Source organism: Notamacropus eugenii, chromosome 1 (genome assembly GCF_028372415.1).
Source record: "Notamacropus eugenii isolate mMacEug1 chromosome 1, mMacEug1.pri_v2, whole genome shotgun sequence".
Taxonomy (NCBI): domain Eukaryota; kingdom Metazoa; phylum Chordata; class Mammalia; order Diprotodontia; family Macropodidae; genus Notamacropus; species Notamacropus eugenii.
The window spans coordinates 450907516-450931158 of NC_092872.1; the positions used below are offsets into that span (position 1 = coordinate 450907516).

Here is a 23643-nt window from a genome sequence, read left to right on the forward strand (position 1 = left end):
CTTACTACATCCTGAGGCAGTCCATTCTAGTTTTAGATGTCTCTGATTTCTAAGAGAGGCATCAGTTACCAGACTGCTGGTCCTGGAGTCAGGAAGACTCCTCTTCCGTAGTTCAAACCCAGCCTCAGACATTTGACCCTGAGAAAGTCACTTAAGGCTGTTTGCCTCAGTTCTTCATCTGTAAAATGATCTGGAGAAGGAAATGCAAACTGCTGCAGTATCTTTGCCAGGAAAACCCAGAAAGGGATCATGAAGAGTCAGACCCATCTGAAACAACTAAACAACAACAACAAATCTTAAGAAGCTTTTCTTTTTACCTAACCAAAATTTGACTATTATCAGATTTCTCTCATTTTTCCCCCTGCATCCAAGCAGAACAACTCTTAATTTTTCTTCCATGCAACAACTCTTCAAATAGTTGAAGTCAGCTATCATGTTTTCCCTTAAACTTTCTCTTCTTTCCAGTTCCCTCAGTCAATCCCCATAAGCATGTTCTCTAGTCCCCTCCCTATCTCTGGATTTATTCCAGTTTCTCAGTGTCCTTCCTAAAATTGAAGGCAATACTCCAAAAATGATCCAACCAGAGCAGAAAACTATCAGAAAATCACCTCTTTTTTTCTGTACATTAGACTTATGTTATTGCAACCTAAAATTGAATCAGGAGACAGATGACAGTGAATAAAGGGCCATATAGAGAGGGTGGCCTCAGTCAGAATAGAACTAAGTCCGAGTCCTGCCCCTGACCCATGCTGGCTGTGTGACCCTGAACAAGTCATGTAACTGCTGGGTGCCTAAAACAGTTCTCTAAGACTAAAATGTTGTAGAACAGTGGCTTCCCTACATCAATTGAAGGAGTTTCCTTACTGGTAGCTCTATTCCCTATAAAATCCCAAATAAGGATCAAAAAATGCATAAATATATATGTGTGTTTATGATATAAATTCATGTATACTATGTATGTGTGTATATCTGTGTGTGTGTGTGTGTGTGTGTGTGTGTGTGTGTATATATATATATATATACATAAAATCTGCCTCCTTTGTTAAGGAATCCAAGACTCTAAGAGGTTAAATGATTTTCTAATTACCTGCTTTTAAATAGGTATTTAGAAGCCACTTCTTAAAAATTCTGTTAACTAATTGGATGATATAGCTAAATAACATCTTGTCGAATACTTTACAATTGTCTGTGTTATATATACATTTATATGTGTTTGTGTTAAATATATATTTTACTTCTTTTGGATGTCATGTCACTGAAACCCTTGGGCCATAAAGGAAAACCATCCTCCTCATTTTATTTATAATTACTTCACATAGGCTCTCATATAATTTGAGTCATCTTTGCCTTTAAAAACTGAAGTTAAATTGGAAATTAATCATTACTTATAAAGGAAATAACTACTTCTTTAGTGAGATTTAAAGATCACAATTCAATCTCTATTATGTTTACGCTCCTCTGCTACTTTAAATTTTCAGTTAGGCAATTGAATTTAGAATTCCAAATATTAAAGGACATATTTTGTCACTAGTATAGTTCAAGTTTTTTGTTTTACGTGACTAATATGGAAATGTTTTATATGGCTACATCACCAAATTGCTCAGATATCAGTATCCTACTGTCCGTGTAGGTTCCAAGAGAGGGATATATAACATTGGATTTGAAATGAAAAAACTGAGAATTAATCCCAGTCTTTCTGCTTATTGCATGAGTGACCTTGCGAAAGGTCTCCTCTGTAAATAAAGGAGATTTAGTAAAATTCATCGTGGAGAAACAAAAAAAAATCAAGAATTCAAGGAAAATAAGGAAAAAAAGCAGAAAGAAACAGGGTCTAGCAGTGCTAGATCTCAAACTACAAAGCAGTAAACATCAAAATGATTTGGTACTACTTAAGAAATAGAGAGATAAACCAGTGGAAAAGATTAGGTACATAATATAGAGCAGCATACAAACATATTTTTTTAGATTTGTATAAGCACAAACACCCCAAACAACTGGGGCAGGGACCTACTATTCAAAAAAACACTGCTGAGAAAACCAGAGAACACTGGTAGAAATTGGGTATATATTAACATCTAGCACCATATACCAAGAGTAGCTCCAAATGGATTCATGACTCAGACACAGAGAGTGACATCATAAACAAATTAGAGAATAAAGAAAGAAATTACTTTCAGATCTACAAACAAAGAACCAGTTCCTCACTAGACTAGGGATGGAGAAGGATCACAGAGGACAAAAGGGACAGTTTTGATTACATAAAATAAATGTTTTTCCACAAAAAAAAACAAAAATCAGTTCAGCTGAAATTAAAAGGGAAGAAGGTAACAGAGAAAAATTTTTGCAGGAAGTTTCTCTGATAAGGACCTCATTTCTAAGATATATTAGGAACTGATTCAAATTTATAAAACTAAGAGCCATTCCCCAGTTGTTAAGTAGTCAAAGGATATGAATAGCCAGTTTTCTAAGAAAAAAGAAAAGAAAGAAAGAAATCTAAGCTATCTCTAGCCCCATTAAAATTGTTCCAATTACCGATAATTAGAGAAATGCAAATTAAAGCAACTCTGAGGTTCTACCTCACATCCACCAAATTGACAAAGTTTAGTGAAAAAGGAAAGTGATGAAACAGCTGAAGGGGCTTTGGAAAAATAGGCATATTGATGTACTGCTGGTAGAACTTTGAAAATGGTCGAGCCATTCTGAAAAGTAATTTAGAACTATGCCAGAAAGTCATTGAACTGTGCATATTACCCTTTGACCCCATGCTATTGTCACTAGGCCTATATCTGAAAGAAGTCAAAGAAAGAGCAACAGGGCTCATTTACAAAAACATTTGTAGCAGCTTTTTTTTCAAGTGGCAAAGAACTGGAAATTAAGGTCCACTCATCAGTTGGGGAATGGCTGCATGAATTGTATGTGAATATAGAACACTATTGTGCTGTAAGCAATAATGAAAGGAACAGTTTCAGAGGAAACCTGAGAAGGTTTATATGAACTGATGGAGAGTGAAGTGAGCAGAACCAGGAGAACATTAACATTATAAAGACTACTTTGAAAGGCTCAAGAATTCTGATCAGCACAATGATCCACCTTGATTCCAGAGGACCAATGATGAAGCATGCTACCTACATCCTAACAGACATTTTGGTCTCTGGGTGCAGAATAAGAGAGATTTTTGTGGAAATTTTTTTTTTGCTTGACTATGCTCATTTTTTACAACCATTTTGTTTTCCTCTTTTTTTTTAATGATTGGAAAAGGTAGAAGGGAGAGAAAATAGATTTTTGCTCATTGAAAAAATAAATTTTTAAAATAAAATGATTTATACAAGATCTCTGAGGTCCTTTCTAGCTCTAAATCTTATGATATCATGAAAAAGAGAAAAGGTAAAGAAACAGCTTTGTGTGGTTTATTCTAGAAAATTTCTAGATTTGATTTATTCAGGAAAACAGTTTGGTGCTCTAAAATAACATTATCTCAATGACCATTGTCTCTTCTTATCTTAGTTTCCATATCTGTAAACTAGGGATAATATTAATCTCTCAGTCTGTATGTGTGTGTATATGTGTGTGTATGTGTGTGTGATATATGTATGTATGTGTGTGTATATATGTATATACATACATATGCATTTATATGTTTAGCGATTTGTAAAATGTTAGAAAAATTAACATTAGAGGTTAAGACTGAGTTTAAATTGTTAGTATTTCTTAGGTTGAAGCCATAGGTGTTTTTCTGAGTACAAAATATTATTTAAAAAATATACAATTATATTTAAAATAATAATAATGCTACCTGGCATATGTATATGCATATGTATGTAGATAGATAGTACATTAAAGTTTGCGAAGCACTTTATAAAAACCGTCTCATTTGAAAACCAAAACAACTCTTTGTAGGTATTATCACCATTTTTCAGTTGAGGAAATTAATTCAAAGAAGTTTCAGTGACTCTGGTCACACAGTTAATGTATCAGAGGCAAGATTTGAAAACAGTTCTTTGTGACTTCAAGCCTAGCACTTTTGTCATCTGTCCCTCAGTGTGTGTTAGAAGTATAATGTGATAGTTGAAAGTACGTTCCCAGTCATTCAGTACCTACAAATAAATGCCATCAGTGTGTACTTGGATTCAAAAAATCAGCTAGATAGAAGAATGGGATGGGGAAAACAGCAAGATGGCAGTTCATTCGAAAACTGCCTGAGGGTCTAGTAAGTTATAAGCTCATTAGAGTGAATCATATTACCTGGAAGTCAAAACAGGCAGTGTAATCTTAGACTGAACAGAAATATAATGTCAAAAACATAGGAGGTGCCAGTCTTACTGTCCTCTGCCCAGGTCATAACACATCTCTTAAGTGCCTAAGACACAGTCATAGAAATTGGAGATGCCAAAATAGTTATGACACAAGTCTTGTCTTCAAAAAGTGTATGCTCTAATGGAGTAAAAGATATATTCACAAATAACTATAACACAGGGTAATTGAATTCTAGGATAACAGGCAGATCTAGCAAGGAACTATGAAAAATTCAAGAAATCACTTTTATGCAGAGGGATGGATTAGGCTTCATGGAGGAGAAGGCCTCTGATTTGGTGAAGAAAAGAAAAACTTCAACAGACTAAATCTAGATGAAATTAAGAAGGCCACTGCCCAAGGCATAAATAAAGGCATAGAGAGAGAAACATAAGTTACAAAGGGACAGATGATGCCATTATATTATGGGGATTTAACAGTAAGAGCACAACAGTTCCCGAGACTGATATTGCAGCTCATTCCCCAAGACTGGATCTCAAAGATTTTTAAGAGAACTATGGATAATGCCTCATAATAGAGAACTAGTAAAGGAGGATGAGCAGAAGCCAGCATCCTAGCTGGCATGCCTGCCGTCTTTGTGTTTAGCCACAGAATGCACCGTGGCCACAAAAACCTTAGTGTAGGCCTTAAATATCACTTTGAAATGAGAGATGGGTCCAAGCAGGGAAAGGTGGAGACCGCATCTATTGTAAAGAAGAATTAGATCACAGAGGACAGTGAAACAATTAGTGTTTGCCAAGAGCCTCAACAATTCCCTCTTTTTATTACTGCGTATGATTTTACAATAGCTTTTGTTCTCATGTGAAAGATAATTTTGGAGATCTTTTAGTTGTTTCTCCATCATTTAGCTTGTGTTTCTCTGTGCATTTAACGTGTGATTTTGTCACTTGAAGTGGTAAATTCCGGAAGACAGCTGACTTAGTGAAGAGCACACTGACATCCCCATAAATCCAGAGTTCAATTCAGTCAACATTTCTTAAATTCCTGTTATGTTCAAGATCCTGGGGACAAAGAGATAAAAACAAACCAAAAACAATGCCTACCCTTAAAAAGCTTTTATTATCATCCACACCAAAGACTGTCCACTTCTTCTCTAAAAAAAAAAAATCTGAAAGTCAGAAGTTTGCCTGGCAAGTATGGAATCAGAGAAAAGGCAGCAGAATATGGTGGAGATATCCCAGGTTAAAAGCCAGGAGACCTGGGTTCAAGAATTGACTCTTCCAGCTAGGCAGTCTTGCATATCTGTAAAATGAAGGGACTGGACAAACTTCCAGAATTTCTCAGCAGGATTCCTTTCAAGTCACATAATTTTCCTTTGCACTTAGTTACAAATGTGAAATTTCTTCATTCTGGTAGTTAGTTAGAAGGTTCATTGATTTCAGGAAAACATTACAGTTATCTTACTGTTTCTGTTTTAAATACCTTCACCTTTATTCTCTTAACAGGGAAAGATGCTCGCCTCTTTGTCTTCAGGCTAAGCTCCGTGAGGAAAGACGTGGAGGGAAAGCAGATGGTGAAGAGCAAGTATGACTGTAGAGAAAATAAACTTGAAAAAACAAAAGGTGACTTTGGTTCTTGTTGTTGTTTTTAAGTAGTGACTTATTTCTTTTTGTTGATTTTTCCCCCAGTGTAAGTTCTGTATAAAATGAAAATGACTAAAAGTTTGGACTTTATTTTCATCTCAGTACAACAAAAATTCAGTTCAATTTTATAAACATTTACTAAGTATCTGCTATGTGCCAGGCATTATGCCAAGCACTGGGGTACAAAAGTCAAAAGAAAGCCTGTGCACTGCTTACAATCCAACATGCAAACAAAATATAAAACGAAGTATATACAAGATAAAGAAGAACTAATTAAAAAAGGAAATGCACTAGAATTATGAGGGGTTGGGGAAGGCATCCTGTAAAAGGTGGGATTGTAGTAGAGACTTAAAGGAAGTCAGGGAGGTCAGTTGTCAGAGTGGAGAAGGGAGAGTGTTCTGGCCAACAGCCAGAGAAAATGCAGGGAGCTGAGTGTCTTATTTGTTTGTCTAGTGTCACTGGATCAAACAGCGTGTGTTCAGTTAAGAACACTGGAAAGGTAGGGGGGGCTGGGTTACGAAGGGCACTGAATGCCCAACAGCATCTTTATTTGGTCCTGAAGGCAACAGGGAGCCACTGTAGTTTATTGAATTGGGGAGGGAGGAGGCCCACGGGCAGGTAACATGATGGGACTTCCATTTTAGAAAAACCATTTTAGTGGCTGAAGGGAGAATGGATTGGAATGGGAAGAGCTATGAGGCAGGCAGCAGAATATTGTAATTAGGCCAGGTATGAAGTGATAAGGGCCTGTACTAGAATGGTGGCAGTATATGTTCACCATTTAGTTATTAATTAAGCAAACTTTAAGTGCCTTTTGTGTGTAGTCCGTTGATGGAGGTGGTAGAAATAACAATGTTTAGATAAGATAAGATCCCTTCCTCCTTGTAATTTATTGTCCAATGGGGTTAAGACACAATGACGTACAATATCACAAGATAAATGCATCAAAGTGTTTTGAAACAGGATCTTACCTGAGGTCTGAGGGGGGATAGCTGTTACCAATGGGAGCAAACAGAGAAGGCTTCATGTAGGAAGCAGCATTTTAAAGAATGGGTAGGAATGCTTATGAAGAGAAAGGAGGATATTTAGGACCTAGGGAGCAGGAGGAAGAATATCATGGAAGTATGAAAACATCAAGTATGTTTAAGGGCCTAAGGCAATCTTTTTTGGCTGAAATATAGTGCATGGGTGCATGGGAGGGGAATTATATGAGATAAGACTGGAAAAAGAGGGTGATAACTTGTTGTGGATACCCTTAAATAACTTTGAATTCTCACAAGGAATTTGAACAGTAGGCAATAGGGAAGCATGAAGTATTTTTGAGTAACAGAATGACATGACCAGATTTTTGCATAAAAGAAACTAGAACATGTTGGGGGCAGTAGAAAGGATCTGATGAGAAGAATATGTTCTTCTAGCAAGAATTTGGAAGAAAAGCACTCAACAGTGGAAATATAAAGTGAGGAAATTTTTTCAAACTTAGCTTATAAGCAATGGTTGCATTAATTTAATGAACAAACTAATTTCCTCATAATTTATGGGGAAATTACAAGAAAATTGATTCTCACAACAGTCTAAAAATTGCTTATAAAATATAATTTTGGATTTCGTTGCAATGTATTTATCTTTACAGGTTGCCATTTATATGCCATTAACACTCATCACAGCCACGAATTGAGGATTATTGCTGCAATTAGAAACAAGCTGCTTCTTATCACAAGGAAACACAATAAGCAGAGTGGTTTGACCAGTTTCCCCTTGTTATGCTCATTGTCAGAATCACCTGTTGAAGAATTCCAGTACATCAGGGTTTGTCTTTTTTTTTTTTTTAAAACAAATTTTACTTTGATTTAGGTCATCTGTGCCATATCCTGGACAGTGGAGGCCATTTCCTTTTACCCAACAAAACCTGATTCAGGGATTGTTCTCAGTTGTAAATAACAAACTGGGAAAACTAACTCCCTTGATGGTCTAGACACCCCGATGGATCCATGGAAAGCTATGTTCCCCTCATTACATCTGACCTCCAGAAAGGCTGGGAGCCTTATCTCTTTCCGTCTCCTTCAAACCTTCAGAAACATTTCATATAAAAAGAACTATAGAACATGAAAGTTAGAAGGAATCTTAAATCTTAATTTGTCCAACTTTACCATTTTGCAGGTGAGGAAACAGGTCCAGCATCAGAGTTCAGGTTAGTGACAGAAGTAGGCTTTGAGACCTAGGCCAGTGTGCTTTCCTTTGTACCTCAGTGTCTCTGTTTGTACATGAGGGGACGCTACAGAGCAGAAACGTCAAACATAGGGACTACTGAGTGTGGCCTGAACCAGATTAAAATGTCATTGGAAAGTATTTAGCGAAAGAAATAAAAATACAACAGAACATAGACAATGTTAATATGTGGTTTTTCTAAGACAGCATGCTGCCCTCAGGGATCCTTGTGTCTGACTTCGTGGCCCCCATTTCTAGAAGCCTGCATGGGTTGGAAGTTGGCTTAGATAACTTCTGAGGTTTTCTGACTTGCTATATGTCCCAGAGCTTCAAGTAGACCAGGGGTGGAGAATTTGCGGCCTCAAGTCCACATGTGGCCCTGTAGATCCTCAAGTGAGAACCTTTATCTGAATCCAAACTTCACAGAACAAGTCCCCTTAAAAAAAGACTTGTTCTGTAAAACTTGGACTCAGTCTAAAGGCCGGGTAGAGCCTGAAGGCCGCAGGTTCCCCACCCCTGGAATAGACCCAGGTCTCCTGACTTCCATCCCAGGGCTTTTCCCACTACTCCTTTAAAGCTGTCCATTCTTTTGCATTCTTGAGACCCTCTTTCTACCCCTACTTTAAAAATTAGGTGGTATTAAATTGCTCTGAAGTTGAAACTCTGAACACTAGATTTGAAGATGTCATGAATTGGCGCAAGAATCAATTTATCTTATTTTTGCTTAGCTGAAGTTAGAGCCTTTTGCGTTTAGCATACAAAGTCATGCTAATAAGCAAATTAGGACAGTTTTAAATTAACTGGAGATCAGGTATGGCAGCTTTAGATCAAATCAATTTTATGGAATCCCTGATCTCTGCGCCCTTTGGGTAGCTAGCACCCTGAGAACAGGCTACGGAAGCATGGAGATCTGACAAAGTCACTGACCACTTAGAGATATCACCATTTTCACTGCAAGCCCAGTGTTACAAAAGAGCCTTGGGAGAATGGCAGACTTAGGAGAGAGGTAACAGGACAACTTCTCTCCATCCTGACCATTTTCTAACTTATCCTCCTTGGTGGTTCAGGAGATCTGTTTGTCCGACCCCCCTGTGGTGATGACTTTGGTGGACGGTCCAACTGAAGAAAATGACAATCTGATTTGTGTGGCATATCGACATCAGTTTGATTTGGTGAATGAGAGCACAGGAGAATCTTTCAGATTGCACCATGTGGATGCCAACAGGGTAAGTTCATAGTGGCATGACCAACAGGAATGAAAGAGGACCATCATTTATTATTATGTTCTTACTGGGTTCTTACTGATTACTTGTGTTTTATTTTCAGAATAAAATCTACCTACCTATAGTCATATCTATATCATCATTTTTGTTGATTTTCTGAACCTTTTCTGGCCATTTACTCCATCTGAGTATAAATGAAAATAGAGGTTCACATAATTGAAAAGAAAAACAACAAATTTAGTAATTGAATCCTTATGGGGATGCCAGAGAGGCAAGCAGTTTGAGTTTTCCCTTCTAACCTCAGAACTATCTGACTGACTGACTCCAGGATGGCTTAGGTGCTCCACCGGTAATGAAAGGATAGACAGGAATCTGCCCTGAAATCTGGGTAAAATTCAGCAGTTCAGGACTGGTAATGAAAAGTATTTGAGGATCACTACATATCTCATAACCTAAACGGTGCCAAGAACCTCGCTGTCAACACCTAAACTACTAACAAGAACTCTGTTGACAAATGAGGGTGTTCGTCATCTGTCTATGCCATCTCAAAGTATGGTCCAGGCACCACCTAGGGTCCCCTGAAACCCTTTTAAGGGCTCTGGAGGTCAAAATTGTTTTCATAATAATACTAGGATATTGTCTTTTCTCATGTGGTAATATCAATAGATGTAACCCACATAAACAAAAGCTCTTTGCCAGGCCTTCAGTCACTGTTAAAGTAAGAAAGGGTCCTAAGATCAAAAAGTTTGAGAACTGGGTGCTATAGCTGAAGAGGAGGCAGGGGGATTAAAGCAGGTTCAAATCAATTAATGTAGAATACTTAAGGTGTGTACCAATGATGGGAGAAGAATAGTGTGTCATTGGTGGTGATGTCAAATTGGATACTTTTTAGCTGTGGCTTTAGAAATGTATGGTATCTCTCAGTATTTGGGTTCTTTCATCTGAGAATACCATTTTATCTCTGTGAAGGAGGGGGAGAAAGCTATTATGACATCTGTCATCACTTAATAATGTTTACAAGATAAACAGTGGACCAGCATCTACCATTCAGATAAGCTACCACCACGCAGCCAGTGCTAGTCTTGGTCTTATATGCTTGGTTAATTAAGTCAATAACTTGAGCATAATTGTCTTTGGTTATCTTTTTTCTATAAAATGTCTAAGCATTATATTTACTAGAATTACTAATCATAATAAGTAGTGATATATAGTAATAAACAATAAAATAGTAATAAATGATAAATAGAAAACTTTTATTTTGGTAGATAACACAACTTAGAGCAAAAATTTTTTAATCCAAAAACCTAAGTATATTTAGGTATCTTTCCCTCTAAACTTTAATGGTTATCATTTACTCTTTAGTCTAACCCTGATACTTCCCTGACCTTTACTAGAACTAACTTGTTCTGAATCTCCTCTCTTAGAAGTAGAACCTCCAGTAGTCTGTTCTGCTTCCTCGGGGCAGCTTTGGGTCCTGGATGAAAGGCAGCTTTCATCCAACTCTTGATCATTCTCACTGAAAAGAACTTTACTCTCTTATTTATGACTTATTAAAGAACAGTCCCAGTTTGCCCTTTCATGTTCCCTCCTGTCTCCCTGCTTTGTGGCTCAGCATAAATAGAAAGAGTCACATGGCAACATGAAACTGATGACCTGTATAAAAAAAACACATAACAATCTCTTTTTTTTCAGGCCACAACCTGCCTTTCTGCCTGAGATGTCCCTCAGCTTCTCCCAACTCCTTTTTGATCAGCAAAATGTTTAGCTACACATGACTAGTTGCCTCAACTCCCATACAAGATTGACTGCCTCCGCGCTCTTTGTACTCATTTACTCAGAACACATTTCTAAGTATATTCATGCAAAATATAAAACTTATAAAGAAAAACAATGAAGTGATTTCTCCATAAGAGAGAGATACAAATTTTAAAAGTCAGCACTTATTTAGTAAGTGCTTATGGGCACAGCCCACTGTAGTCAACATTAGGGGAGATTTAAAAAAAGTTTAGGTCATGTACAGTCCTTATCTTCAAAACTTAAATTCAATAGAGGGATGAGACACAAACATGTAAGTGAAAAGCGTTAGAGAAGTCCCAAAAAAAATTCACCATGAGAGCCAAGGGGGATCTTTTGTGGATTTATTTTTACTTAATTATTTATTAAATTAATTTTTACTTATCTTTTATTATAGACAGAAAAGGGAAGAGACAGCTTCTAAGGAGGCAGCATTTGAATTGAGTTTTACAAGTTGGGTAAAATTTAACAGGTGAAAAGGATTGAGGAAGGATATTGAAGGCATGGACAACACAGATGTGGGAAAGCACATTTGGGAGGGAGTTCGGTTTGATGAAGAGGAAGAAAAATAGGAGATAAATCTGGAAAAGTAGGGTAACACCAAATTATAGACTTGAATGTCAGGCAAAAGAATCTAGACTTGACTCAGGAGGTAAAAGGAAACCAATGAAGATTTTTGATCTGAAAGATGACATGACCAGATGTGTGAGTAATATTATATTGGCAGTAATGTGAAAGACAGTTTGGAGCAGGAAAGAATGGAAGTGGAAAGACTGGTAGGAGCCCTTGTGGTAATCCAGATGAAGGGTGGCAATAGGAATAGAAGAAGGGTTAAATATAAGAGATATTGTAGACATGGGATTGACAGGATTTTGACTAGGAGAGGCCTAGTTGAGAAAAGAGTCAAAAAATAACTCCAAGATTTAGAAAATGCAACACTTGAAGAATGGTGGTTCCACTGAATGAAAAAAAAAATGGTGTCATGAAGGCACTTCCAACTAGGTTTTATAATGGATCTCCCCTGAACTAGAAAGAAAAAGAAGAAGCCTTAATATCCATTTCAACCAACAAATGATTACTGTTGAACAGTACTGTGTGCCTTTTACTGAGTTGGGTGCTGGAAGTATGAGAGAAGTATAGGACATGGTCCAAACCCATAAGTTGGGGAGATATGCACTCATATAAAAAAGTAGTTAACAATATGGCATGTAGTCAAATGTCAAATTGTGCAGTATAGCAAATTTTTTAAATGAAAACATTTAAATACCTTTTGGTCAAAATCTTCAACTGTAATTAATGACCAGTTAGTCTGACCTTGGTCCTCCCTTAGGCTTTGGTAGTACTAACTCATAAATCTGAAATTGGAAAATATGACAGATTGTACTGGTTGCTACTGGTATAGCCCAGGCAGTGATTGCCAAAGAAATTAAAGAATAAAGAGTTCAATATGGGCTGATGATGTCAAGGAAACCTTTACAGAAGAGGTGAACTTAGGAGGGGTTAATGGACACTTTCCCATTCCCTCGCTCAGGTATGCCATTTCCCAAACTCTCCCTACTGAAATCCTTTAAGGTCCCATAAAGACAGTGGTGGTGGTACATTGGAAAGAGCACTCAAGTCTCAAATCTCAGTTCTACCACTTTCTTTGTGACCTTAGGTAAGACCCTCAACTTTCCAAAGCCTTAATTTCCTTCTCTATAAAGTGGAGATAATAATGCCTGTACTATGTCCATCACTGAACAAAGGCTCAGTGACAATCAAATGAGGGAAAAATGAAAAAAATTCATGGAAAGCCCTTTGTAAAATTATCCAGTGCTATTTTAATGTCATTGTTATTATTACTGTCATTATCATTATTATAAATGTCACCCCTACCAGTGCAGCCTTGTAAGCTCCCTGAGAACGAGTATCATGGCTAAACTACATATCAGTATCTAGCACAGGTTATTAGGCAATTAATGAAGGATTATTGAATGAATGAATTTTCCAAATTGTAGTGATTCCTCTTTCAATCCAAATTCCTATAGCTCTTTGTCTCTTATGGAATTATCTCATTCTGTGTTAGGTTATAGTTATTTGTCTACATTACCATTAAGACCTGTATTAGAGACGTAGATGTGTTTGTATGAGTGTTCTATTAACCTTATGTTTCCATATATACATGTAAGAAGAGTCAGTGTGACATAGCAGCTACAGGGCCAGACTTAAAGTTCGGAAGACCTTAAGATCTTTCTTTAACACACACTAAATCTCTAGCCCAAAAAAAGCTTTGAGGAAATAGAGAAAAGAGCAGAGGTCTAGGGATTAGTCCTTGAAAGAGACAGATAAATTTGAAAGAGAAGTCTCTGAAGGAGACAAAAGAATGGCCAGAGACATGAGAGGAGAGTTTCAAGAAGATAATGATCAAAATACTCAGGTGCTATTGAGTGATGAAGGAAGATCAGCATTGGCTTAAAAGGTCATTGGTGGCCTTAGAGGCATTATAGTAGAGTAGTAATAATGGAAATCAGATTTCAGGGAGTTAGGAGGCAACAATTAGTTAGGAAAAGGAGGTAGCCATTTTAACTAACTTAGGCAAACTGTTCATTGGGTGGAGGGGAGAGTAGAAAAGCCCTGCCTCCATTTAAGTTGCGTCAAGAAAAAGTAGAGAATGATAGGATAATATCTGTAAAGGACAAGAACGTTCAGGAGAAAAAGGTGGAACTAGTGAAAAATGTAAGAGAATGGCATGAGCAAGGCCCCTTGAAAAGCTGGAAGGGATGGGATTGAAAACCCAGGGAGAGGAAAGAAAGAAAAACACTTCTGAACAAGGTGGGAAAGAAGGAGGAAGAAATCAATGTAAAGGCAGAGCTATTGAAGTGAACACCTGTTCAGGTCTTTTCGCTCAGTCTTTTCTAATCACTGCTCATTCATATAGATGTTTCCTGCTAGTAGTAAACTCATTACTCCCTGAGCTTCTAAAATGCAGAGGGCCAGCTGCAGGTATGAAGAGCCACACCAAGCATCTCACTGATTCAGAAGATCTTTTCCATAGTGCCAGTATTCAGTCTGCCCACTACCCTTGCCCATTATCATTGCAGGTTAATTTTGTTGCAGCTATTGATGTGTATGAAGATGGAGAAGCTGGCCTGCTGCTGTGTTACAACTGTAAGTGTTGTTTCATTCCTCAAATATTTAAATGTGTTGGACTTGTTCTTTTTAAGTCTTGTAAAGGCTAAAAGGAGCTCACGATGGTACTTAACTAAATGGACCATTTCCATTTATATAAATTGTACCTACAGTTCTTGCCCAGGTGTGGCTACAATATGATAATTGCCCAGCTGGGTCAGTCTGCACAGCCTCCTTTTATTTCTCTGACCATGGTACCAAAGAATGTTGTGGGGCTAGTGTTACATTGCCCTCCATGGCATTAGCTTCAAAAGATAAAGATGTACCCCAAGCATCTCCGGTTTCTCGTTAGTAACCTGTACCATGAATTTATCCAAACCTTTCTTGAAATAAATTGTGGGTGTGGTATGATGTGTGTGTGTGTGTGTGTGTGTGTGTGTGATGGATCATTTGAAAGGAAAAAAATACAAACCATTCATTTGCAAAAAAGCAGAAGAGTCTGAGTCGCTATTACAATATATCTTATATTATGCTTACACAGTACTTTAAGACTTACAAAGTACTTTCCTCACAGCACTCTATAAAGCAGAAAATAGAAAGATTATTCTTCCCATTTTAAAGATAAGGAAATTGAGGCTCAGAAAAGTGAAAGAACTTGCCCACAGTCTCATACCTAGAAGATATTGGAGGTTAGACTTGTAATCATGGTCATGTGACTCCCAGGTCCAGTGCTCTCTTCCATCGCACCATGTTGCTTCTCATAAAACTTCTTCCCACTGGAAATACCTGTTTACAAAAGGGGAGCAGAGAGTTCCCCAAATGTAAACTGGTTCCTCCTGTTTCCTAGTCATTGCTTGTATAGTGTTATGGAATAGTTGTTTGATTTCTTATTTTTTAATTTTTTGTAAGATTTTTACATTTTTAAATAAACTTTATTATTTTGACTTTGGCATTTTGTCTTTATTGTAAAGTCACTGGGGAAAATAATTATCAGACGACTACTTCCTTTGGTAAACTGATTTTAATTTTTTTTTCTTTTAGGTGCCTGCAGAGGATGGGAAGGGAGGGAAGAATTGACAGGGAAAGGAAAAACAATGAAAAGTAGAAAGTTAGGGCAGGTCAGGATAAATAACAAAGGATGTTTCTCTGAAATAAAATCAGATGTTATTCATTTAAATCAGATTATTTATTTTATTTTAAATCTTTTTGTAAATATAAAAAACTTCCATACCAGTAGAGTCCATGTCAGATAAATTAAAGATGAAAATATTATTTTGGAATAGTGGTTATAACATTCTGTAGTATTTGGAACAATACAGTCACAAAGATTTTTAGAATTTTTTTCTGAATATCTAAATCTATCATTGTTTCCACTACGTCATATAGCCTCATATATACTGTATATATACAGTATATACTATACATATGAGGCTATATGACGTAGTGGAAACAATGATAGATTTAGAATCAAATGACCTGGTCTATTAAATCCAGTATTACTGCTTATACCTATATGGTCTTGGGTAAGTTATGTAAACTCTCTGGGCCTCAGTTTCCTCATATGTAAAGTGAGAAGATTAGATTACCTGTAAGGTCCCTTCCAACTGGAATTCTTGATCCCACTTTTCTCTTTTTCTTATAAATATTCTTAATACTCGTTACTAAGGTCAAACTGGTGAAAGTTGACTATGACATGGGAATCCTCGAGTTATTTATCAAGAATCAAACTAGAATAAATTCCAGGGTCAAGAATGAAATATAATTACTGACAAGATTTTATTAAAAATTACACCAGTGAATCAATGAAAGACTTAAGTGCCTAGATTCATCAGAAATTTTTGAAATACTAGTCTATTTAACCACTTGTTAAATTATCAAATTTAGCTTAAAGAGAGAACTTTGTATGTTATCATTAAAAAAGAGAAACTGTCTGAAAACTGAAAAAGGTAGAAAAATTCATCCTTCTTACCAGACTTCAAATATATAGGGGAAAAAGGTGAAGACTGAACTGCACACACATGCCAAAAACAAAAGTTATTCTAAGTATTTCATATTAATTTCCTGAAATAATTTTTGGAGATTCAGGTGGAGAAGCTATTTTAGTTGATTTTTAAAGCACATCTTAAATTTTAAAGTAAAACAATGCAATTATCGCAGTTCAAAATTTAAAATATTTTTTGTTAAAAATAACTACATTTGTTGGTGAAGTCAGACATATAGCATACATAAGGTTTCGTTAAGACAATTTAAATATTTTTTATTGGCTTCCTAATTATAGATGAGATAAACTACCCCCAAATATTCCTGAATTCAACAGATAATCATTTGCATGCCACATAGACACAGATCTGGAGGTCGTTGAGTCCAACTCCATTTTGTAGATGAGGAAACTGAGGCCCAAAAAAGGTTAAATGTCTTGCTCAAGGTCATTCAGTTAGTAAGAAGAAGAATCAAAAGTTAAACTCAAGTGCTCTGACTCCAAATCCTTTGTTCTTTCCCCTCTATAAACATTTGCTTAGTTAACTTTGGTAAGTAAAAAAAATAATGTTTTATTTACTTACCTTTATAGGTGCTACAGAATCTTTTAAATTATCCCTATGTTTTTAAAAGTATAGTACCGTAACACCTTGTTTATAAGGAGGTTTCTAGTAACTTCTAGTATTAAGATAGTGTCTACAGCATAAGTCACAATAAGAGGGAATACATTTTAGAATAGTAAGTAATGGTGAGAATTCTATGTCCTGCACATCAAGTTTTTGGGTGGGGTTCATGCCACAGGCCATGGTGGAGCAGTGTCCCTTTCTTGTCATAGAAGTGGTGATAAAAGGGTCAACAGAGAAGTTCCAGTGCAAATGAAACTTGGGCATACCTATTAATCTTAGGATAGTATAAATAAGGTAAAACTATCAGTTATCTGGAAAGAGCCAGAAGAAGAAGATGCTGCCAGAGACAGAAGAAGACTCAAAACCAGAGATTCACAATATCTGGAGTGTCAGCATTGGAAGCAGCAAGAGTCTGATGCCAGGGGGCAGAAGAGGATAGATAAGGAAGATGGAGTGAATTTGCCTCTCTGTCTCTCTGTCTCTCTGTCTCTCTCTCTCTCTGTGTGTGTGTGTCTCTCTGTCTCTCTGTCTCTCTGTCTCTCTCTCTCTCTCTCTCTCTCTCTCTCTCTCTCTCACACACACACACACACACACACACACACACACACACATACACACACCCAGAGTACACACACATGTAAATTTTAAGCTTGTCCAAGTCTTGGCCAACTCTGTTTTCTCAACTTGTTCAAATCCCTTATCATCTGAAAAGTTGCTTTTGCCATCGCTATCGTCTTTGTCCTTGGTGGAAACTGTAACTGTCTTCTATGTATTCCTATCAACTGTAGCACTTGTTACTCTTACTTTCATTAACCTCCCTGGAATTTATGTAGACATATATAGTATTCCTCCTCACAGAGAACTCCCCCACCCCCCCATTTCTGATAGTGGGGTGGGACGCCACTGTTCGAAGGTCTTCATCTCTTTTCAAGAATGGCTAGTTTAATTGGTGAGATAGCGTCTGGATTCTCTTCTTATCTGAATCCTTTGCGCCAGAGTTATCCCCTGTATTTGTGTTTCCTGGTATATAGTAAGTACATTATGAATGTTTGTTGGTTAACTTGATTATATCTATGAGAGTCAAAGATTTCATTTACCAGTAATTCTTCCTGCCCACTCACTAGTACTGGGGATGGGGGTGAGTTGGGAGGGTACAGATCCTGTTCCCACTAGAGTAGGGACATACATGGATGAAAGGAGCTATCATTGGTAAGCCATTAGACTTACTACTTGGACAGTGGAAAAAGAGCCCTATCAACTCAATTCATTAGCTTCTTTGCTAATCTCTTAGCATATAGTTTCTCTGCCAAACATGGTATGCAATTTCAAAAGGCTTCTTAGGTTCAATTGGTATTTTCTTCCTCCATGTAGACCTCCTTGCCTTCACTCAGCCTATCTTAAAAATAAGTCTCTGCTACCTCCATCTTCCTCAGGAACTAGCACCTTGATGTAAGGGGTAAACATTGGAAAGAACTAAGGATGAAAACCACAGTTTTAGTGTCATGGCTCAGTGTCAAGGAGATGACCAAGTTTTTGTAACATCATTCTGTAGTGGTCAGGAGTGCGACCAATTACCCTGGTGGTTGGAAGTGCAACGACAGAAGTAACACTCTAATGTCCTATTGATTCTGTTAGATTGACCATTTAATGATGGGCTTTGGATTCTACTAGGTCTGTGAATTTTAGGCATTCTGGAAATCTGTTGACTGATGCTGTATGATCTATCCTTTGCTTAGTACTCAGGGAAGATCACAACTTGTTCCCAAAATAACTGGCTATTATTGCATGGCACAAATAAATGTATGTTGCTTTCCAGCCCTGATTCCCCTTCAGAATTCACACTTCACTATCAGAAATATGGAATTTATGAATTGGAAGAACTTTAGCAACCATCTAGTTCAATCCACGTACAAAAGAAATTTTCCCTGTATCACATGTGGCAAATGGTTTTCCACCCAGATCTATAGGGACAGTTTTAGAATGACTGAGGCAGAAAAATGTTGTTTGGTTGGACAACTCATTTAGTCATAGGCTAATTGTAGCTACCAATGCTGAAAACAACAATTATATAGGAGTTTTTATAAAAAGAGAGAATCAACTGACCTCTTTCTCCACTGAAGCTTCAGTGCTGTTTGTTAAGGAGACAAGGAAAGAGTCCCAGTTATTGGGACAAGACTAATTAATTGACAAAAATTACTGGAGAAAATTGGGAAGCAGTCTGGCAAACTAGATATAGAATATCTCACACCACATACCAAGATAAGCTCCAGTTGGGTATGATTTAGACATAGCGACATAAACAAATTAAAGGAGCATTGAAGAAATTACCAGATCTATGGATAGGAGAAGAGTTCATAACCAAGTGAGATAAGAGAGGTTCACAAGAGGTGAAATGAACAATTTTGATTATATAAAATTTAAATTGTTTGTCCAAAAACAAAATCAGCAAAATCAGAAGAAAAACAAGAAATGGGCTACAGAGTGGATCTTTGCAGCAAATTTCTCTGATAGAGGTCTCATTTTTAAGTTATATAGGGAACTAATTCAAATTTATAAAAATAAAAGCCATTTGCCAATTGCAAAATAAATATCTAAGCATACGAACAGGCAGTTTTCTGAGGAAGAAATCCCAGCTGTCAATAGCCTTATTTTTAAAAAATGTTCTAAATCACTAATAATTGGGAAAGTGAAGATTAAAGCAACTTTAAGGTACTGCTTCACACCCATCAGATTGGCAAAGTTGATTTTAAAAAAAGGGAAAATGGCATGCTAGAAGGTGTATGGGAAAATAGTTGTTTTAATGTACTGTTTGTTGATGGAACTGTAAACTGGTCTAGTCATTCTAGAAAGTTGGCATGTATGAACTATGTATACACTTTGACTCAGTGATAGTGCTACTACATCTATACCCTAAAAAGAACAAAGAAAGAGGAAAAGGATCCATATGTACAAAAATATTTTGTAGCATCTCTTTTGTATGTGGCAAAGAATTGGAAACTAAGAGTAGTGCCCAGCAATTGGGGAATAGCTAAACAAGTTATGTTACGTGAATGTAATTGAATTCTTTTGTGCTATAAGAAATGATAAAGGGAATGGTTTCAGAGAAACTCCAGAATACTTATATGAACTGATGCAGTGAAGTGAGCAGAACCAGAATGATTTATATAATAACAATAAGGTTATAAAGACAAATAATTTCGAAAGATATAGAAATTCTGAATAATATAATGACCAAGAACAATTCCAGAATATTCAGGATGAAACATGCTACAGATTGAGAAATATTTTTTGACAGTCAGTATAGAAATTTGTTTTGCTTAACTGTATATGTTTATAATGGGCTTTTTTTTTTCCTTTCTCGGTATGAAAGAGAAGAGGTAGGAGGAAAAGAATACAAACCTAAAAATAAAATAAAATTTGAATTAAAAAAGAAGACAATTATGCCATTGGAGTTTATTGTATAAGACAGTAACACGGTCAAACCTGTGCTTTAGAAAATTCACTTGGATAGCTATGCAGAGGATAGATTGAAGAGAAAAGATGGAGGAAGATCAGAGAGAGTATAATGTTTATCAGTCTTTTGAGGCACATAGACTAATTAGGAGCTTACTATTATAGTCTAAGTGAGAGTTGATGAAAGCCTGAAGGGTAGTGACCATGTGAGTAGAGAAGGTGGTAGATTCAAGAGAGACTGGCTCTAAAAGCCTTGAAAACTGATTGGATATATGTGGAATGAGGAAGAGAGGAGTTGATGGTGACTCCAGAGTTGCAAAGCTGGGAGACTAGAATGATGGTGGTGTCCCAGAATAGAGATAAATAAGTTAGGAAGAGGTGGATTTGGGTGGAAAAATAATGAATTCTGATTTGGATATGTTGAGTTTGAGATACCAATGAGACCTCAAGTTTGAAATGTGCACCAAGGACTTGGTGAGGCAAGACTAGAGCTCAGGAGAGAATAAAGCTGGTTATACAGATCTGGAAGTCACTTATACCAAGGTGATAATTAAACCCAAAGAAGTTAATAAGGTCTCATAAAGAGAAAAGAGACCTAAGTCAGAGCCTTGAGAGTACAGCCACAATTGCCAGAAAAATACCCTAAGGAGTAGTGGTTAAATGGATGGAAAAAGAACTGAGAATGGTGTCATGGAAACCAAGAGAAGGAGAGGGTAGTCAACAGTGTAAAAGAGATGTTGGGACAGTTAAGGATTAATAAAAGGCAATGATATTTGGCAGTTGAGAAATCACTAATAATTTTGGAGAGAATAATTTCAGCTAATTAATGAAGTAAGAGGCCATGAAAAAACTATATGACATGGGAGAAGTTATTTGTTGTCAAAGCTACATTTGACATGCTCAGGCTTCACAGGTGGCCATGCATTCCTGTCTACATCTATCATAAGAACCTAGAGCATCTTTAAGCTACCTGGCAGCTCCACCAATGCCAAATCTACTGGATGTACTTTTTAATACATTCATTTTACTATTACATAAATTCTGTTACATCACAGTCCACTAGGCAGATGAGCTGTATCAAAAATCACTTTGGGCAGGCAGAATATCAGGTCACTCCACAGGCACTTCTTTAGGTCATAAATCTTTAAGCCACTAAACCTTGACTAGAGCCACTTCCTCCATTCCACTAGTGGCAAGCATGATATACATTCTAGTTCTTTGTAGCTTTAAATATTTTCTTTATCCTAAACATTCATCCCAGGCTTGGTGCACAATATTTCATCGCTACCATGAGGCTCTGTGGAGGGCCACATGGATCTGTTTAAGAGCATCACAATTTTGGGTAGCTACAAATGTCGTATGTCTATTTAAAACAAGCTGTGCTGGACCCAGCCAATGACTCTGATGGGAAGCCCACAGATCTCTTGTAATCCATGCCAACTCCCCAAAGCAGCAATAATGATGAATTTTGTCAAGAACCTGCCCCCATCCCAGGAATATGATGACTTTCTGGTAGTGATAGACATCTTCTCCAAGATGAATTGCTTCCTTCTCCTCTATGTTGTTCCTTCCTGTAAAAGAGGCCTCCTGCCTATATCTTAAATTTTTTGACTTTGCAATTTACCTCTTCTACATCTGTTCCAACTGGGGTCCACAGTTTATTTCTCATTTCTGGACTGCACTGTTCATAACCCTACAAGTGAAAGTATACATTTCCACAGTATATTACCCTCAGTTCAATAGGCATACAAAGTACATGAATTACATCCTTGAGCTATGTCTGAGATACATTACTTTCTATCATCAAGATGATTGTTCATCTTAACTGCTCACTTTTGAATTTCATCGTTCATCCATCCAAATCATGTCTTTTTATGTGAATTATACTATCCATCCCTATCTTATATGCACTTATTCTGCATCCTCTACTCCACTGGGGTCAAATTCAAATAAAACAAGGACCACTGAACTATACGTAAGAATTCCTGCAGGCCCCATATTGATTTAGAAAACCATATATTAATATTACCTGTATTCTATTGTATTTTTACTTATTTTGTTAAATATTTCCCTATTACATTTTAATCTAATTCCCTGCTACATTCAAGAGTTTTGTAGGCCACAATTTAGATACCTCTATTCCATAATCCACACAGTGTATAGAAAAGCAAGTTAGTGGCAACTGTGACCAACTTGCTGTATACTCTAACCAAAACAGACAGATGGGACACTCTCTCCAGGAAGCCTTTAGGCATAAGGGATGAAATCTGGCTATCCTCCTGGAACTTAATTGCCAATGAACTTTAACATTTCTTAGAAACGGGTAGAAAGGAGGATAGGTCCCTTTTCTACCACTCAGGTGGTAAACCCCATTGCCTGCTACTTTGGATTATTCTCACAACATACCCACTCTGTTCCATTGGTCTTTATTGTGACAGGCTCACTTCAACCTCAGACTACATCTAGTCACTTTCTCTCCCCTCAGCAACTATGGACAGAAAAGGGAAGTAAATAGTTTCGAAGATCCTAGACTGACAGAGGCAATGTGGCCCATGAGCAGTACCTAATAGACTGATAAAACTAGGAGCCCAGAGAAAGAACAGGAGAACATACAACAGGTATGTCCTTCTACCCCACCCAGTCTACAACCTTTAGTTTCAGAAGGCATTAATAAGATCATAGGATTTAGAACTTGAAGTGAGATTAGTTCAGTCCTCTTTTTTTATATGTGAGGAAATGGGAGACCCAGAGAGAAATGAGTAGTCCAAATTAATACAATTAGTAAACTCTGCAGAGAGGAGTAATGTTTTGGCCCATAGCATTGCCAACATAGTGGACCTAGGAGTGGTTATATTGACCATGCCAGCCCATGTAGCAGAATGATGTGGAGGCATGGCTAGCATGCCACCTTCATAAAATAATATTATATTAGGCAATAAAGTTGTATGGGACAAATCTACTTTGTCAGCACCTATACTGCTTCTCTCTGTAATGTGTTTTCTGTGACTCCATGCTGCCTTCCTTGACTTGAAACAGACATCTGGTCCAAATGCCAGAGCACTTCTGTGCTCTTTTGGATTTGGTGTCCTAGTGAACTCAGTCTGAAACTGCATGGTATCTAGGCTCCTTTTTTTTGGTCACATTGTAGATCATGTCAATTGTCTTCTCCAAAAGTATCCTTCCTGTAGTCCCTATTAGTCATTGGCATGCATGATTCTCTTGCCTTATATGGCACAGGAACTTGATAATGGAACAGCCAAACTTATACCCTTCCTGCCTCTGTGATTCAGCTGTCCTGCTTTGCCCATAGAATTAAAGTACTCTCTCTTCATACTATTGTGCTATAAGAAATAATGTAGA

General features: G+C 37.1%; 1 protein-coding gene across 7 annotated transcripts in view; it reads left to right on the forward strand.

The window, feature by feature from the left end:
- GARNL3 (GTPase activating Rap/RanGAP domain like 3) overlaps positions 1 to 23643 on the forward strand; it is a 227061-nt gene that overhangs the window by 151045 nt on the left and 52373 nt on the right. For 5 of the 7 annotated variants that reach the window (XR_011972116.1, XM_072631960.1, XM_072631959.1 and 2 more), the window contains 4 exons: positions 5757 to 5873; positions 7528 to 7703; positions 9170 to 9328; positions 14200 to 14266. Coding sequence is in view for 6 of the 7 variants with exons in the window: in XM_072631960.1 (XP_072488061.1) it covers positions 5757 to 5873; positions 7528 to 7703; positions 9170 to 9328; positions 14200 to 14266 (519 nt within the window). In the remaining variant the exon portion in view is untranslated. Of the gene's footprint in view, positions 1 to 5756; positions 5874 to 7527; positions 7704 to 9169; positions 9329 to 14199; positions 15172 to 15268; positions 15581 to 23643 lie in introns of those variants that run through there. The other 2 variants (XM_072631962.1, XM_072631964.1) reach the window with 2 other exon arrangements.